This window comes from Abrus precatorius, unplaced genomic scaffold (assembly GCF_003935025.1).
Source record: "Abrus precatorius isolate BTA unplaced genomic scaffold, Abrus_2018 Scaffold3, whole genome shotgun sequence".
Classification (NCBI taxonomy): domain Eukaryota; kingdom Viridiplantae; phylum Streptophyta; class Magnoliopsida; order Fabales; family Fabaceae; genus Abrus; species Abrus precatorius.
The window spans coordinates 30,303,824-30,323,676 of record NW_020874373.1 but is presented as its reverse complement, the minus strand read 5'-3'; the positions used below and the strand labels follow the sequence as shown (position 1 = coordinate 30,323,676).

At 29.1% G+C, this 19,853-nt stretch overlaps 2 protein-coding genes across 2 annotated transcripts; one reads left to right on the top strand and one right to left on the bottom strand.

Annotated features, from left to right (window-relative positions):
• Positions 1–3,020: 3,020 nt before the first annotated feature.
• Positions 3,021–5,265, top strand: LOC113861271 (CBL-interacting serine/threonine-protein kinase 14-like). The gene has a single exon (XM_027493981.1). It carries the CDS (start codon positions 3,327–3,329, stop codon positions 4,650–4,652), a length of 1,326 nt encoding a protein of 441 aa, XP_027349782.1. The 5' UTR covers positions 3,021–3,326; the 3' UTR covers positions 4,653–5,265.
• Positions 5,266–14,938: 9,673 nt separating this feature from the next.
• LOC113863494 (adenine/guanine permease AZG1-like) lies at positions 14,939–17,242 on the bottom strand. The gene has a single exon (XM_027497094.1). It carries the CDS (start codon positions 17,160–17,162, stop codon positions 15,417–15,419), a length of 1,746 nt encoding a protein of 581 aa, XP_027352895.1. The 5' UTR covers positions 17,163–17,242; the 3' UTR covers positions 14,939–15,416.
• Positions 17,243–19,853: the final 2,611 nt, after the last annotated feature.

Here is a 19,853-nt window from a genome sequence, read left to right as displayed (position 1 = left end):
CAGGTACTTGCTTTTAAAAGTAAAATTACGAGATTGCAACACAGAATTTCCCTTTTTTTTAATTTATTACTTTAAGGTTTTAATACAAAAACTAAGATATATATTTTATGTTCTCATTTTTAGTAAATTATCATATTATTTTTATTATATTTTTTTAATACAAATATTAGGTTTTAATTTATTACATACAGTGAAAGCCTCCTTAAATTCCTCCCTCTAATTATCTGATATGATCGTCATAGTAATATTGTCAATTGTTGGTCTGACTTATTTATAAGTGACAAAGCAATTACAGAAAAATTTTAGAATATAAGATTTTATCTCGTTTACATTTTCAAACTACCTATTTCCTACTTCTAGTGCTAGTATTTGATTATGTCGTTGTCTTCTAATCCAAGCATAAAAGTATTGAGAATTCAGATACCCTCCATGGACCACTTCTTGCTTGTCTGTTGTGCCAAGAGAATATATTTATGCTAATTTGCCTCCTCCCCTTACAAGTCTTTAATTTTATTTTTCGTATCTAACATACAAGTTCTAACGACATGTCAAAAAATTTCTTATCCAAACACTTCTCGGTTTCACCTCTTAAGGGCAATTTTAATATTAGTCAACATTCTCTTAATGTGCTTTGTTGCCCATGACTCACTAACATTGTCATTCATTCCTTTTTAACTACCTTGCGAATAATGACATGCTCTATCCAGCAATTATTTAACTTAAAGATTTTGAACCTCAGTCATTCACCCTATTCGTTAACAAAAACGGGCAATGATTAAATAAGTTTCTTAGTAAGACTCGAATCACTGCATTTTCTCACACGTCACGTCAATCCTCCAAGATCATCACCTTGTCTAGTCTACTCATTACTCTGTTGCCCCACACATCTAAGTGAATTTCTTTCCCACAAGCAGCAAGTCAACCGATCCCCTAACCCCCAGATATTAAATGTTAGGACTTTCATTGATAACCAATGACACCCCCCCTTCGTTACCCGCCTCTCACCTATCCCTTGCCTCCATCTCAACCAATTTATTAATCACCTTTGTAGAATTCCCATGTACCACCAAACTCACATCTTCTCCAATTCAGAATATTTTTTCTGCCAATTCCCTCTCTTCCCTACCTAAAATTTGTTGTGCCTAAGGAGTGAAAATAGACTCGCTTCGACTCTATTTCTGCGACATGTCCTAAATATTGGCCTAAGCTTTGATCCCATTGTAGAATTATTTTTCATAGATTTAGACCATGTACAGAACTTGGAGTCATGTTTCTTTCTCCTCGCCTTGCAAAATGTACTCCTAACATTAATTATTTCCTGCACCACCACCTCGATAACATCATTGGATTGAAAGAAGTCTAATTCTTACTCAATACGTGATTAATCTCGTCTAACCCATAGGAAGGCCCAATAATCATCCCATTAAATTCGCTGATAAACTATTTTTGTGCAACATCTTTGCCTCTTTGTCTTTTATTAATAATACCAAATTGCCATAACCCTTCATTAGCTTTCATATCCTACCAATTCTTTTCCTCTTAATGTCACAATATATCAATAAAGATATATTCAAATAAAGACCAAAAATAAATAAATAAATTATATATATCTATCATTAAATTATTTAATTTCAATAATTTTACTCAATTATGAATTACTGTTTATAATTTAAAGCTTACACTTTAAAAACTTGTAAAATTTGCTAAATTTAATTAGCTTGCTAGCAAATGATATTGAGAGAGAGATGTTAGATATATTTTATTTGAAATATGCATATAAGATAGCATAAGATCTACTAGAATCATTGTTGCTTGAAGAAGATGATGGGAAAAAATAAACTCATGAAACATATCTTCTTTCTTATCTGGCCATTATTAGTTTACTTGACCAACTTATGTTTTAGATGCTTCATATATATTAGTCGGTGTAATGTTACTTCCACCAACATGTTATGCACACGTTCTTTACTAGAACTGTATTACCCATCAATTAAATGACAATAAAAAATAAAAAAAACAAATTGTCGTACCCCAGTTTGAGTATTTAAAAGTTTGCGATATATTTTTTAGTTTTTTTTTTAATTGATAAGTTTTAATTTAAATTTATGAAAAATATTAAAATAACTTCTCTTGCCATTTTTTCAAACGCACATAATTATTATAAATTGCTCTTGTGTTGTTTTGTTTATAATCTGTCGGTTTAGTGTACATATACAAAGAAGGTAAAATTATTAGTACTCTTGTTCAATAAATCATCTTATGTTTATGATTTGACTTGTTCTCCGTTAAAATTTTTAACGTTATTGTTTATTTTAATATAAATAATAATAAATAAAAAATATTTTTTAATATATCCATTAATCGATATGTGGTAATTTTTGTAATTTACTATATATCGATAAAAAAAAATATCTAGTAAGCTTCGCATTGTAATTTTTTGCTTTTTACTTTGATAAATGGTATCATTAAATCGGAATTAATTGAGACCTTAATACTATATATAAAATTCGTGTACTTCTACAATAATGAATTTATAAATACAAATAAAAAAAAGGCTATTTTAAAGAAATATTTAGTGAGCTAGCTTGGTCTCACTTTGTCTTTTAAATTGTTTTGTATTTGTTACAATAAAAGGCATGGATAATACTCAAGTTGGTAGTCGAGGTTCACGTTCATTGTTCAGACAAACGATAGTGTTGTACCATCGTACCACATCTATACTTAATACTTATCTTCTGTGTGTCGATTCACCATGGATTTTCAGTCAGCACTCCCTGTCTCACACTTTCCATGCATCATTAAACCTTGTTTGGCCACCATAAACACCAAACTTATATTCAAGCCGTAGTACTGTCATTCTTGTTTATAACGTAGTCCCTTAACCATGCTATTGCTGTCACTGTACACGATAGTGATTATAACACCAATATCACTAAATCTGTTTGTAATAATAATAAAAATAATAATAATAACCATGTTGTCTCCTTTACAGCCCCATCCAAGGTCGAAATAGAAAGGGTTAACATCTTTAAATAGCCACTCTCTTTACCATCCTCAACTACACCACATCGATTGCTCCTCTTTTTCTTTGTCTCGAAAACACTTCAATTCCACTCATTCCTTTTAGCGTGTGGTTCTCAAAGTTCCTTACACGATAAGATTTATGCAAATCCATTCACAAACTCTACAATATCAAATTCAATTACTGTTCTCGCAACCCAAAACACAAATGCAAATCTACTTCAATTTATACTCTCAATAACTCAGTCACGTGAATCGAACCAAACCGTTGAGTTATTTAGATTAATTTGTTTCTTGTTTCAACCATGAGAGAGCCACAGAACGATGCCGTTTTAAAAGAATTAACAGAAACAGAGGCATCCACGACAAAAGAATTTGAGGTGCCGTCCGGCGTCGTTTTGTTCGGGAAATACGAACTACAGAGGTTACTAGGCGTTGGTGCATTCGCCAAAGTGTACCACGCGACGCAAGTGGACACGCGCCAGAGCGTGGCGGTGAAGGCCGTGAGCAAACACAAGGTCCTCAATGGAGGCTTCGCCGCCAACGTGGAACGCGAGATCTCCATCATGCGCCACCTTCACCATCCGAACATCGTTAACATCTTTGAAGTCCTCGCCACGAAGACCAAGATTTACTTCATCATGGAGTTCGCCGCCGGCGGAGAACTCTTCCACGAGGTCGGAAAAGGACGGCTCACCGAGGACCTCGCCCGGCGGTACTTCCGGCAACTCATCTCTGCCGTGAAGCACTGCCACTCCCGTGGCGTGTTCCACCGTGACCTGAAGCTGGATAACCTCTTGATGGACGAGAACGGGAACCTCAAGGTGTCGGATTTCGGGTTAAGCGCGGTTACGGATCAGATCCGACCCGACGGGCTGTTACACACAGTTTGTGGGACCCCTACTTACGTGGCACCTGAGATTCTGGCGAGGAGAGGTTACGATGGTGCCAAGGTGGACGTGTGGTCATGCGGCGTCGTTTTGTTCGCTCTCACAGCAGGGTATTTACCCTTCAATGATTACAATATTACGGTTTTGTACAGAAAGATTTACCGCGGTCAATTTCGGTTCCCGAAATGGATGTCACATGATCTGAGAAAGCTCTTATCGCGTTTGTTGGACACGAATCCCGAGACAAGGATCACCGTTGATGAGATCTTTGAAGACACGTGGTTTAAAAGAGGTGAGTACCGGGTCGACCGGGTTTTGCTTAAGGAGTGCGAGTGTGAGGAGAGTCGAACCGGGTTCAAGTCTTTGAACGCGTTTGATTTGATATCGTTTTCGACCGGGTTGGATATGTCGGGTTTGTTTGAGGATCCAAACGGGTCGGATTTTGTGGAGCGGGTCATTTCAGGGGAGGAACCGGAGAGGATCATGGGGAAGGTTGAAGAGGTTGCGAAGGATGCCGGGGTGGTGGTGAAGAGGATGGGGAATGGTGGTGAAGCCAAGTTGGAAGGGCAAGACGGTAATTTGCTTGCTCTTCTTGTTGTTTACCGGTTAACGGATGAGCTGGTGGTGATTGAAGTGAAGAGATGTGAAAGAGTGGGATGTGGCGAATTGTTATGGAAAGATATATTGCGACCTTTGCTTCTTGAACTGGCTCATAAACAGGAAGCGCCGGTCTTCCGGTGACTTCTTAATATTCGTCATGTTGGAATTTTTTTTGGTATCTATATATTTTTTTGGGGTACCAATTTTAATTCTTGTTGAGAATGTATAGATTGTCGATTACTTACGGATTTAGAAGATGTTTTATGGAGTTCATTTGAACTTATTTTATAAGTACTAAGGTAACAAAAAATAAAGATGTTTTGCTTCAAATAAAAAATGTTTGGTTAAAGATAGAAAGTAACTTAAGACTTTTATATCATTTTTTTAAAAATTATTATATTTTTTATGAAAAATTCATCTTAATAATTTTTTTATAAAAAATCTTTGCCTTTTATTTTGTAATAAATTATTAACAAATAAATACTCAATTATAGTAACAGTAAGTTATAGATTCATTGGTGAAATCAAATAAATTTTCTTTAATATTTTGATTAAATAATAATTTAATAAAATATTAAAAATAATAGAAAAATAATATTGTTTAAGTGAATTTTATTTTTGTTTTATAAAACAGTCATTAAACTTAGACAGACAAAATGTAAAATAGAGAAAAGGAAATAGTCAAATATCATCTTTAAATCCTTGCATTACGTATCCAGTGTACATTTAAATATTTTAAAAATTCTCATATTTTTACAACTTTAAAATTAGAATATTCAATAATAAAAAAATGCACTAGCTCTTCTATTTTTAATAATATTTTCACTTTTTTCATTTACTTTTTAGAACTATTTTCTCCATTTCTTTATTTTTATGCTGAAATTAGTAATATATAAATTAAGAAATATAATTAATATATTTTTTAAAATGTTTACGTATGGCCTTATTTATTTTATTTTTATTTTTTTTAACAGTGAAATAATAAATCATTGTTAGTTGTGGAGTTATTGGGTGATATAACAATGTAATCAATAAAATTTAAAAATAAAATGATCATAAAGTTTTAAATAAATAAACCTATTATTAAGTGAATAAATAAAAAAATTGAGACAAAGTTTACAAAATTCCTTTCTACTGTATTTAAAATTTAAATATACTATGCACTTTTATTTGCATGCATGAGTTATTAAGAGTATGGTATTCATGAAAGAGTATAATATAAGTTACCATGGACATATGAATTTCTGTTCGACATAATTACTCTAATACAACAACGATTTGTTTGATATTATTGAACGACTTATTTATCAATTGATATAAATTAAATGACTTGTTGCCTGTATTATATATATTCATTAAAGAGTAAAAAAATTATTAAAGAAAAATTCAAAAGATGAAAATTGTAAATTTTAATAAATAAAAGGTATTTTTTATTTAGATGAATTGTTTGATATTTTTAACAAATTTATTTAAGTGTTTTAATATTATATGTAGAACAATTTAAGTGTAGTCGAGTTAAGCGGACACTCTATTTATACAATAAAAGATATACTCAAAGATTTAAAAATTTAAAAATTATTTAAAAAATTGTCCAATGACAACATAGAGAAATAACATAGTTGCATTTATTTGTAAAAGATAAAAATACAATTATCTATTTTTCGCATTTTACAAATATAATAAGATGATAAAAAGACAAAAAGCAATTCTAATATAGAAGAAAGCTTTGCATACATATGTAAGAAACCTTGCAGGAGAAAAATTTATCAAGTCTAACTAATATTTGGTAATATCTAAAGTAAATCTAAAGTATTTATTAAAAAAAAAAAAACACTCCTATGCAAAAAGAAGAGTAAGAGACGCAAGAAAAAGTTTGATTAAGAATACTCGAGTTAATGAGGTTTATTAGTGTATAAATTTTTCAAAAAGTGAAATTCTTGAATGTGGTCAAGGAATAAGGATCAAATATAACTATATATTTGTGGAGTTATTTTTAAAAAAATCAAAATTCTTTGAAACATATTCAACTTCTTTTTCTTATTTTTTTAACCTCTTTATTTAAAAAATAATTAATAAATTTAAAAAAAATATTTAGATAACTAATTAAAAATTAATAAAAAAATTTGGCATATGTAAAAAAGAACCTGGGGAATAAACTTAACAAAATGATAATTTAAACTATATTGAATTGCACAAGTTGATAGAATATTTAGTAGTTAAAAAAATAAAAATTATTTATTTGTATAGTTTTAAAATATATGGTATTTTGATTTTAAATTTTATAGTTTTTATATTATTAAAAAATATTTATTTTAATTTTTTTACTTGATTTGATGAAAAAGAAACCTATAATACAAAATTTATAACACAGACTAATATTTGAGTGAATTATATTACATCATCTGACAGTAGTTAAGATCTCAAATTAATAATTTTTAAAATTATAAAAAACTTAAAAATATTTTTAAAAATTTTAAAATGAAATATATTTTGAGTGATTAAAAATGCATTTAAAGAAAAAGATAATGTTTCCTTTTTATGATGTGGGAAAATGAACAAAATTGAAGTTAGAGAAAGCAGCACACTAAACAATGAAAGGTAAAACCAAGACTAGACCCTGAGGATGGTGGAGTATTCACATTTAAGACAGCCATGACAAATTTGGATGTTGCTATCATAGACACCAATCATTCTTAATGACAACAATGGTTGGGGTGCATAGAAGCAAAGGGTCCACTTGCACCATATTTCATGCCTTGTTACCATTATTACCTTTCATGATGGGATGCAAATTAATTACCTTTAGCTTCAGTGGACACTAATCTTCAACTTGATGGCGTCAATAAATAAATGAATTTTGTCAAGACTAACTAAATAATTAAAAATCAAATTTTACTGAAAATATATTAAACATTATATATATATATATATATATATATATATTTTTAATTATTTTTAACCATTGATGTTAATAAAACTAAAAATATATAACAAAAAATAACAACTTTTTTAATGATATTTTTAAACAATCAATCATTTTTTTTAGATAACATTTATTAATTAAAATTTTATATTATTTTTTATGTAATAAAAAGTATTAAGTATATTTAGTGTTTTATATCATGTGCTTCTAAATTGAGATAAAACTAAGTCAAATTATTTGTCAGCCTTTATGATTAAAATATATTATACTCAATTTAAGTAATAAAAAATTCACCTTTTCTGTATAAAAACCCAAGTTAGGTCAAATTATATTAAAATCAAGTTAGGAGAAAGTTAATTAAAGCTTTCAATAGTTATGAGTAAATCAATATAAATATTAGTGTTTTTTTCTTCTCTTATTCTATTGATGTTCTTCTGTGAAAAAAGAGAAGGGGAAACACAGAGAATTATAAATAATTTAATTAATTTTATTTATTTTAACTTGTTCTACAAGTGGTCTGAAATGATCTCCGAGCACATACTATTTAAATTATTAAATCAAAGATTATTATTTAATGGTTTATGTAGTCACAACTTTACTTGAACCATTGAAGTACATGCCATTTTTTCACTTTTGTTTTCCAAAGACATGATCTTGTTTTTAGAAAATTTACAATAGTGCAAATTTTCTGTCAGGAAAGAATTGTTTGTTTGTCAAACGATCCATTTGTGTGTAGCCTTTTCACCTTACATTTGCACTATTGGTAATTTTAGAAAAGTTTTTATTTGCCAAAATTTCTTAAACACACAATACAACCTTCTTCTTCTTCTTCTTCTTTTTTGTATTTTTATGCTTTAGAGTCTGTATCAAAATTCAACCTATTAAGCACCTTCTTTAAAAAAGTCTATTCATAATATTAAAAAAAAGTTAGTAAGTGGTCCCTCAAACTGTCTTCAGCTCTTGTTTCTCTTGGCCACAAACAATTTGCTACTAATCTCTCTATTTGTGAAGTGTCATACGTCATTTACATTCTTATTAATCTATGTGGATGGCATAGTTCGAAGAGATTTAAAGGGTGACATCTCTTTTCAATGATCAATTCAACGTTAATGATCTAGGCCAACTAGGCAACTATGGTCCTTTTTGGGATTAGAAATTTCAAGATCTAAAGCCAATTTATTCTAAATTATTGGAAGACACTAGTTTGCTTGCGGCCAAATCAAGTTCTATTCTGGTTAAATATGTCACACACCTAAATCCTCTTAGAGTAGGTTTAGGAGAGAATCTTTAGAAATGAAAAGAGGAAAGAAAATATTTTTAATTGTAAATTAAGAAAGTTATGATAATAAATACATAATTAATATATTAAATTTTATTTTTATTTTAAAATATTAATTTTAATATATTTATTTAAAATAAAAATTTAATCCTTCCCTTCTTTCTAAAACTTATCTTTCCAAAAAAACTCCTTGTATACATGTCCTAATACCTATTCTCTGCTTTAGTCTCTCAAGCAGTTTGTTTATGCTTCCCATAAGAAAGCGCCTTTCGAAGTTTTACGATACATTCAAAGTTCTCCAGCAAGTGTTATTTTCTTTTAAATAACTCCTTAATTCTCAATGGCTTTTGAAAACTCAGATTAAGCATGTTGCTTCTGCTACATACTTGATTCACAATCTTACATTTCATGAAAGGACTTAGCATGTGAAAACCCGTTGCCATGTTATACATGAAAGGATTAACTTTAATAGTTAATTCATTACTTGTATCTCTTCTTCCTACCAAGTTATGCAAGTGTTTATCAAGGCACTCAGTTTGACATCAAATGCTTCTTTCTCTCCAAGTTGGAACTGTGGATATTCATCATCCCACTTGGGGGTGACGATGCATTATCTAGTGTTACAACAAGAGTTTGAATAATTATTATTCTTTTATTTTACAATATTTATTTATAGTAGTATCCTCATTCATAGGTTAGTTTTTTTTTTCATTTTGTAATTCTTTTAAAGTCGTATTGGCTGCATATCATATGAGTTGTTTTCTTTTTTATATTAGCAATATATATTGTCGACATCTTAGTACTGGGGTTGGTAAAAACATCAAGATATAAATGTTTCGATGTATAATCAAACTAGTTTTAGATTTTAAATTTTTAATAAAATTGAATACCTAAGTTAACTTTTTTTTTTCAGATTTATTTTGAAACTATTTAATAAAATCATATTTTGTTTGTTTATAGTTCTTCCAAAACTCTTATGAATAGTTAGATTAAGACAATTTTATGCCATTTTTTATTTAATTTAGGTATTTTACTTTTCATTATCGCCTTCATAGTGCTTTTATTTGAGTATTTGTTTTAAATAAAAGCATGAAATGAATTTAAAATTAATTTTAAATCAATTTTAAATTTTAAATTTAATTTTAAATCAATTTTAAAAAATAAAATAAAATAATTTAAAATTCAATTTATATAATATTTTTTTAAAAACATTATATCAGTTGTATAAATTAAATTCATGCACAATCCTACTTTGTACTAAATTAATAATAAAAATATATATAAAATATTACCATCATTCGTTTATATATATATATATATATATATATATATATATTATCTTTTATTTTTAAATAAATTATTCAATAATTTATTTTTTTCATTTTTTCTCAATCCAAAACTGTGAGGTAAAAGGGTAATAAATGTTTCATCAAATTAAAAAAATTATTTAAAAATTAAAAGTTAAAAAAGTTAGTTGATTGAATTAAAAATATGTGATAAAATTAGTTGTTAGGTTACTTGATAAATATAAAATAAGAAATAAAAATATTATGAATAAATATACAATTTAAAATTTAGTAATAATTTAAAAATAAAATTTCTATATTTTAATTTATTTAGAATAAATTATTATGAAATTAGGATGATAAATTTTTTATTTTATTCTTATTTATAAATATTTTATTATAAAAAATTTAAAAAATTAAAAAACTTTAAAAATTTTCAAGATATTAATAATTTACTAAAATTTTAAAATTATAAATGTTGTAATATTTATTTTTATTTATGAGACAATTTTAATAAAAAATTTAATTTAATCAAGTAAAAATTTTTATTTTTTATTTTGCTAATCAAAGGGACTAAAAGTCCACTAAAATAGGACTATACAAGTAGTCTAAGAATACTAGAGTTACGAGAGTCAAAGCTTGGGGAGGGAAGAAGAGAGGTTGAGGAATCCAAAGCCTGGTACAAAGGAGATAAAAAGATCTAAGCCTAATTTGATAAGGAAATAAGCACAAGAATCAAATATAATACAGTCACACAAATTTAATCAACTTCAAAACATCCCTTATTTTACAAATAACATGAAATAAAAGATATGAGGCAGAATGAAGCTTTTAAAACAAAAGAAATTGCTTTTTTTGAATCAAACTTAATCCAAATAAATGGCAAGTTAAGTTGAATCACCAACTGGATACCAAAGAATAAATTTCAAAGCTCTGCAACTGCATGGAAATAGAGTTTGATTTTATTGTAGAATCTAACTATGCACTTGCTTTGAGTATTTCTAATTAGTCCTAGAATCTAACTATGCACTTGCTTTGAATATTCCTAATTAGTCTACCACATGCAGCAGTTCTGGCATCTTTGAAAATGGCTCCATCAACCTTCATTTCATCATTTTTAATTATTTGTATAAATAAAATTTATTTTGATTTACAATTTGATTTTTATATCGATATAAAGATAAACAAAGTTTTATTAATGATTTAAATAATTAATTTAGTAATTAAATAAATAATTCAATATTAAAACAATAATAAAAATAGTATAGTTAAAAGGTTGAATAAAAAAATTTAAAAATGATTTAAAAATTAAATAATTAAAGAAAATTTGCTTAAAATAATAAAATTACTTTTAATTAATAACTAATATAAAAAAAATACTAATATAAGTCATGTTTAAATAATATTAATAATTATCTATTAGAACTCCTCTGTCAAATAATAATATTTTTATCAAACAAACTTGTAAATTTGCATGAAATGATTATAAAAGATCCGAATCCTCGTTATTTCTTCGAAACATGACTTAAAAGAAGAATCAATCATTAGAATAGACGTAAAGATCCTCCATATGGAAATAATCACGTCGGCGCCACTCATTCTTACGCGTGCAATCAATGATGTGACAACCAAACTATGAGCCCTCTTTTAGTTCTCTTAAGATACTGCATTTCTAACTTAGTAACATTATTTATATTATATTTGTTATTATTATTTAAAAATTATAAAAGTTGCATATTTATTATTTAATTATAATCAATAAAAAATTAACTGTAACATTCCTTTTAACCAAATCATAAGCATTTCTTTGAAATTTGAATATGCCTTTGCTTTAACTTTTGATATATTTTATTTCCAAAAATTAATTCATTCCCAAATATCAATAAATTTTATTTTAAAAAACTATTTTACTTTTATATATAATTGATTTTTTAAAATTATTCTAAAAGTATCGTACAACATAACTTTTTTAATGCAAATTTCTATTACATCTATCTAAACGAATAATTAATAAGGCAAGTTATCTTATCTTAATGTTATGATGACGTTTAAATGCCCGTTATCTTTTAATTAACTTGAGTGATTATCTATCAAAAACAAAGTTAAATTATTCTGTTCAATTCTACGTGAATGAACTCAAATAATATTAAAAGAAAAATTGCAGTCTTGAGAAAAAATAGTAAAAAAATCTCAAAACATATATATTTAATATTTTTTTATAAATATTAATTTTTTTAATCTTGAATAAATGTATATATTTATGTCAATTATTTATATTAAATATTTAGAGGTACATAATTTTATAATCAAATTTTAGTCAATTTTTAAAAATATATACTAAATATTAAAATAACATTATTTAATAAATTATTAATTAATAATTTATCTCTCTGTCCATCTGCATAATTCTCAAAGAAAGCGCTGGGATAGAATTTTTTTTTAAAAAAAGAAAAGTACACCTAAGTTTTGTGTTTAATAATGTTTTATTTTGTTAGGGAAAAAGAAAAATAACAAAAATATTTTTTTATTGAATAAACATATAAATAAATAAAATATTGAAATTTTAAAAATAATTACTTTCTTCTATTTTTTAATTTGAATTTCAATCTTTTTATTCTCTTTCTATCCAACCAAATAAAGAGTAACTGAAATGAAAATAATTTTTTTTTAATGTGTAAATCTTCCAATGTCAAAAAAATTTCTTAGCATAAAAAGAATTATATCGGCTAAGGTGTATTTATCTATTTTTAACGGTAATTATTAAGAAAAAATAAACTCCTTCTATAGCCGAAATATATATAGCACTTATAATCGTTAAGAAATATTATTTTATTGTTTAATTTTTTAAATATAAATAATTTGTAGTCATACAAAATCAGAAATATATAAAATTATAAATAGAACTAAAATAAATATTTAGTCTCTAAAAATTTATTATATGTGACTATTTGATCTTTTGTTGTTTTTTTTCCAAATAAGCAGTCTAATTTTTTCTTTCTCACATTATTATTATTTTATTATTTACTTATATAACACTCAATTTAATTCGTATAATATTACACAGAGTTGATATAGATAATAATATATATAACATTATTTCATTTATATTTTAAAAATTTTAATTTTATAGCCTAAAATTTCAAAAGTAAGATATATGAATGTTATGGTATAGTTAATAATACATCTCATCCATGTCATTTTTCAGTTAAATTGTATGAATTTACTCTTATATTTATGTAAATAAATAATAGAATAAGTTATAAAATATTAGCAAAAAGACCAGATAAAAATAAGATTAAAAATTTGAAAGACTAAAATCTGTATAAAAAATTACAATTTTTTAAGGACTGAAATGGTATTTAAAATTACATTTATTTATTTTCTTACTTGTAAAGTTATGTGTTTCCATTCCTCACAGACGAAACGATGAAGGTTTTTGTTTGTTCATGAAAAGGCACAAGGCCAATGAGACAATATCAAGTTATCAACCAAGCCTCATGAAGTTTTGGTTTAATCAATGCAGTGATCAGGAAATCTTGTTTATAAAGTCCGATTTGGTTCCCAAAAATCTGAGACCTTCGTTAGACCCAAAATAAGAAATGCAATTGAATTTGAGACCTTGGCAACTCGCAAGCAAATATTAATGAATCAACTTGTGCTTGTGATTGATAAAAAAAATAAAATAATAATGCTCCTGATAAGTATTCCCAGTTAATACTTGTAGCTCTATTTTGACCAAAGAAAGAAAGGAAAAAAAAAACTAGGTCTAATGTTTATCTCCTCTAAATACACGAGATAGAAAAAATACCAGTGCCCTATTTTAACTAGCTAGCTAGTATATAGAAAAGTAGTGATTTGCAGCCTGTTGGCGATTGAGTAATATTAGATATTTTAAAAAATAACATTAATTAATTTATTTAACTTTATAATTCTGTTGTTATTAGGAATTATGTAGTGAAGAATCGAGAAAGGAAAATACACTAATTTAACATTGAAAATATGGAAAAGCGTACCCAGTTTGTCACAGTTTAATATTTACGAGGATTATTCAATTTATGTAATACACGAAATGGTAAGAAATCAATAAGATAATAATTTAGAATTATTTACTAATTATGTGCCAACATTAAAGAGTCTTAAATTCTAATTTTTATATATAAACATTTTAAAGTAAAGGGGGTAGTGTCCTATTTGAGACAAAAAAAAAATCTCTGAATTCAAAGACTTATAAATGATAAGATTGACTTTACTTTCCAAAGAAATGAATGCAGACTTAAATTTACAATATAATAAGACTAAACTTTATCTTATTCCATCGAATCAATCATCGAAGTTTCCTTAATCCCTCTTCAAATACCTGCCTTCTTCACAGTTCACATATAAATAATCAAACTGACCATAATATGAGACAACTCACCATTCACAAAACAAGGCAATACATGGAAATTAATAAACCAATATCCTGGAAAAGAGAGAGAGAAGGGCCATCTCTGTGTGAGTGTGCAGAGTGAATAAGGGTAATATATATTTATTAATATAACAAGTTATTTTATATTCAGTCATTAAAACAAAAGAAAAATTACATTTAAAAATTCTAAATTTAAATTCTCTTTCTCCCCACTAAATGCACCTTTTCTTGTACAAGACAAAACACCAATAATTTTAGTAACAATGCTTTAGTGACAATTTGCAAATCTAAGTTCACTTTTGTTTTTGTTGATATATGTATATCACTATATCCAACAAAAATAGACGAGCATAGCAATGGTTAGAGGGTGAATGGAGAGGAAATGCATGTAAAGGAGAAGCAATATTCTTCTCATGAGGCAAGGATGGAGGTTGTTTGTTTTTGGACAACTTAAGCACACAAATTATTGACTATAGCGATATTGTTTTGCAGTTGAAATATAAAACAGAAAATGTAATCAGTTATCGAAAAGTTAACTTTTGATATTGAGATAAAATCGATGGTCACATTGGAAGCTCACAGTAGTTATATATTGAGATAAACTATAACAGCTAGCTAATTTAATTGCGTACTACGAGGATGAGGTTATTGTCTAGCTAGTTTGGATTAAATTCTCGATAAGAAGTAAAAAATTCTATAAGCATGCACACAGAAACAAACAAGGCCAAGTAAACAATCCCATCTGTTGATATTTTCGCAGAATATTTTTCGTATTGAAAGCCACTGCTATTTTATGGCATGAAATATTTGGAGCCCTGCACCCATATCTGTGTGCCCAAGGATGAACACAGAAGACCCCAGTAATTATATATCCTTTTCATTGTGAATAATCTAAAATTTAAACAAATCTCACTAGTTCCCTATCATGGGCTTTTCCCGCCAATATTTATACGAAAAAGAAGGTATCACAATGCTTCTAAAAAGCATACGATTAGCAGAGTTACGGTGTCTACACCTCAAGTGCTTTATGATCCCTTTGATCATGATCAACAACACGATTATTTGCATGTACATTTGCATTAGACACATCCTTCAAATCCCTCTTAACCACAAGTTTTCTCACCAACTCCTCCCCCCACTCCCAAACATGCAACACAAGGTACGTTCCAATTCCCCCTATTAATCCATAAGCTATAGAGTACGTTAAAGGCATCAACAAAATGGTCACAAATGCAGGTATAGCCTCCCTCATGTCATCCCAATTAATCTCCACCACACATCTCATCATCATCACCCCCACCAGGATCAACGGTGGCCCAACGGCCCACGGTGGAATCGACGCCAATAACGGCGTGAAAAAGAAAGCCAAGAAAAAATACCCTGCCACGGTTAACGCCGTCAGTCCCGTCCGTCCACCTTCGCGAATCCCCGTTGACGATTCAATAAACGCCGTTACGGGTGACGTGCCCAAAAGTGACCCCACCACAATTGATGACGCGTCAGCCATGAAAGCAAAATATTGACCCTCGAAATCACCGTTGATATCAAGAAACCCCGCAAATCTAGCCATTGAATATAACGTGCCCGTTGTGTCCAATATATCAACGTAGAGAAACGTGAACAAAGCCTCCCAAAATGCTGCTTTGCCCATAATACCCTTAAAACTCAACGCACCAGCAGTGCTCTTAATCACGTGCACGTCCACCACCTTTTTAAAATAGCGGTACCCCGCGTCACCCAATTCGGTATTAGGGAACACCGTAACAGGCGTGTTCCGAAACCAGGAAATCACAGTGACAAAAACGATGCCGTATATCATAGCCCCCTTAATGTTTTTCATCAAGCAATACGCAATGATGACAAACCCAACCAAACCGACCCATAAAGTTGGACTCTCCATGCGGTTCCTCAAGCAGAGTATCTTCTCAGAAACAGAGCCACCAGGGATTAAACTAATGGTTCCGTTAACCGTCGTTAATACTGGAGCTAACGCCGTTAGATCTTTCCTTGGACAGCCTCCGAGTGTGACCAGCGTTGATGGGCTGTACCCGATGAGCCCAATTCCTTCGTTGCTTTGAAGCCCAATGAAGGCTAAGAAGAGACCGATTCCAGCAGAAGAGGAAACTCGGACGGGTTTGGGAACGAGTTTCGCGAGTTTGGCGCGAAACCCAACGGCTGAAATAAAGAGGAAAATTAAGCCTTCTAAGAAAATAGCCGTTAAAGCTGTTCTATAGGGTACGGTGCCCGACCCGTGAAACCCGACAACCGAGTAAGCGAAATAAGCGTTGGCACCCATACCCGGAGCCAAGGCTAAAGGAAGGTTCGCGAACACGCCCATTATGGTGCACCCTATGAGGGAGGATGCCACGGTGGCAACGATGAGGTCTCGGCGCGTTCTCTCCACGCACGCCGAATAGCCCGGGTTCACGGGCGGGTACTTGCATGACTCGTCCGGTCGGGTGAGTTGGTGGGTCGGGCATTGGGAAAGAGGGGTTTGGGGGTCGGAGCAGAGGGGAATGCAGTCGGAGACGCCGCAGGTTCCGCCGGAGTCGGCGATGATGGTGGCGTTGACGGCGAGGATGTAGGCCATGGTGAGGAACGTGGCGGTGCCGGCACGGAGCTCGGTGGTGAAGGTGGTGTTGCGGTCGGCGAGCTTGAAGTGCTTGCCGAGTCGGCTTTGAGCCATGAAGGAGTTGAGCCGAGCCGGGAGTGAGAGTTTTGGGCTTAGGGGTGGTGGTTGGTGTTGTTGTGCCATTAACACGATAGGGAAAGTGCTTGCGCGTGTGTGTGTGGGTTTAGGATGAGAATATGGAAGATGGTTGGGGTTACGTATGAGGATCTATTTTCATCCTATTATGTAGCTATCGTATTTATATTCCTTGTTAGTGCTATTGCACCTCGTCGCTGTCTCGTCCCTTAACGCTTCATCCATTTTTCTCTTTGTTAATTCTTATCTTTTCGAATTTCGAGTTGTTATCTACAAAATCAGCAAAGTTTCTTTTTATTATTATAAAATTATATATTGAAAAGTCATATGTGGTGTTTCATGTGATCCTATGACCAAATATGACCCCTGTCTGCTTTCATATCATCTCTATTTTTGTCGTTTTGAAAATTGAGATTTAATCCCTATTAATTAGCTAACCTGTTTTACATCAATGCATTTTTAATACAAAAATAACACAAGTTCACGTCTTTATGTTAAGGAAGTCAATTTTTTTCTACAGTTTAAGTAACATTAGCTAATACTACGCGGACCTCCTCTCATATTCTTTTACCTATCTTTATCTGCACCGAACGATTAACATCATTACATGAGATACAAAATCTATTGGTTTACTTTATTAGAATATTTAATTATTTAATACATATATATTTCTTGCTCCTTCAAGCTTTCATTTTTCAGATCATATTCCTTGTTAATGTTTTTACCTATTGGATCACTTGATGTTGGATTCGTTATTTTTTTTCTTATTCATTCAATCTTTTAGATTGATACCTAATGATATTAAAAAAAAAAACTCTAAATTTACATTAGATTTATTATTAAAAAAATCAAATTATAATTTTTTAGCACTCTTTTAAAATGAGTATACATTAAAAGACATAAAAATGTTGATATACATTAACTTATTTCTAAGAGAAATATACTAGCAAGTTACATTAATATATATTTTAAAAAATCATAATTATAACATAACGTTTTTTAAAAAATCAAGTAGGTATATATTACCAAATCTCTCTCTCTCTCTCTCATTATATAAGGAGACTAATTTCTTAAAGTCAGGCATAAAGAAACTGCACATATATATAAATCATGAAACTCAAGATGATACATTTAAAGAATATGAATTATTTACACAATACATTTGTTTAAATATAATTTTAAAACTTAAAATAATTTTTTTATAAATTAAATATTTTTAAAAAAATTAATTTTAAAAATAATTGAAAAATATATTATTAAATTTTATGAAATTTAATTAAAAATATAAATGTGATGTGACCGAATGGTCCTGTGTAGTGAAAAAAAAATTACTAGTATGAAAAAAAAGTTTTTCTAATGAAACAAATGAGTTTTTGGTTCATTCCTACTTTTGTGATTGAATATTTTTCCCTAAAAAAAAAATACAAAAACATTATATGCGATTTGAAACTTTTGATTTTTAAAATATTTTTGTTCTGAAATATTTGTTTCAATAATAACCCATACAAGGTACATGGTCCATGCACAAAAAAAAATAAAAAATATTACAAATAGTCCAAATTTGGAAACAGATTTCTTTTCGTTTTCATTGAGGCACCTTTATATGCATTGGTATCGCTCCATGACTAGCCTAGCCTAGTTTGCATGTATTTTGTTTTTAAATTAAAAAACACTTTTTAATATATATATATATGTGTGTGTGTGTGTTTACTGAGTGATTGGAATTAAAATATACAACTCAAGTTAGATTTGGATAATTTTTTTCTAGTTAAATTTTTTAAATGAGTTAACTTTTTTTTTTTAGTATAGTATTCGATTTTATATAGTTTTAACGTAGAGATCGACACATTTTCTATAAATTTTATGTACTAGATAAAAGTTAAAAAATCTATTTATTGAACATACCAACTTGTAAAAATATTTTTTAATTTATTTTAATAAATATTTCAGTATAATTTATTAAAATAAAAAATTACGGTCAAATAAATAACATAAATATTTATATATTAAATTTTTATTAAATAAATATTTAATTAAATTATGTTTCTAAATGTAACTTTAATTACAAATATAAAGACTTATCTAATTATTTTAAAATAATTTAAAATAAGGTCAAATTAAAATAAATTATTTTTAAAAATTAAATTAATCAAGCTGCCAACCTTTTGAATAGTTCAACGTCAAATTAAAACTAAAATCCATCCAAGAACCATTAATTTACAATCACTTTCATTTTTTTACTTAATTTTGGATGGGTAACATTTTTCCATAACACTTTTCATGTTAATAAACAAACTCTGGGCTAGTTACTGTTCTTTGTTGTTCTTTTGAGGTATAGTTATTGTTCTTGAGTATAAATTCACGTCATACTTCGCATATAATTCACCAAAAGAAGAAAAATACATATGATAAATGATGAAAGCTGCTTTTCATTCGTTCTCTGTAATGAAAGGGTTTGCTAGAAATACAAAGTTGGATAAGGACGAGTTATTAGTGTGCTTTTGAAGGTTCGAATTTTGAAAAGAATACATAACTGTGTGAGGTGGTGCATGTGTGAATGTAAAGGGAGATTAATTGTACGTGTAGGACATTACAAAGTGCAATACCAGCCAAGGTTCCTTCCCATGACCAAGAGTGACCACAATCTAGTAACATCATGTTGTCTATTTACAACCTTATTCCCTCCAAAAATTGGGAAAGCTTTTTCCAAAGAGTTCCATTTCTACAGGTTAAGTTCCT

What these genes read in the sequence shown, in the direction of transcription:
- LOC113861271 (XM_027493981.1), top strand. Translation starts at nt 3,327, where the DNA reads ATGAGAGAGCCACAGAACGATGCCGTTTTAAAAGAATTAACAGAAACA.
- LOC113863494 (XM_027497094.1), bottom strand. Translation starts at nt 17,162, where the DNA reads ATGGCACAACAACACCAACCACCACCCCTAAGCCCAAAACTCTCACTC.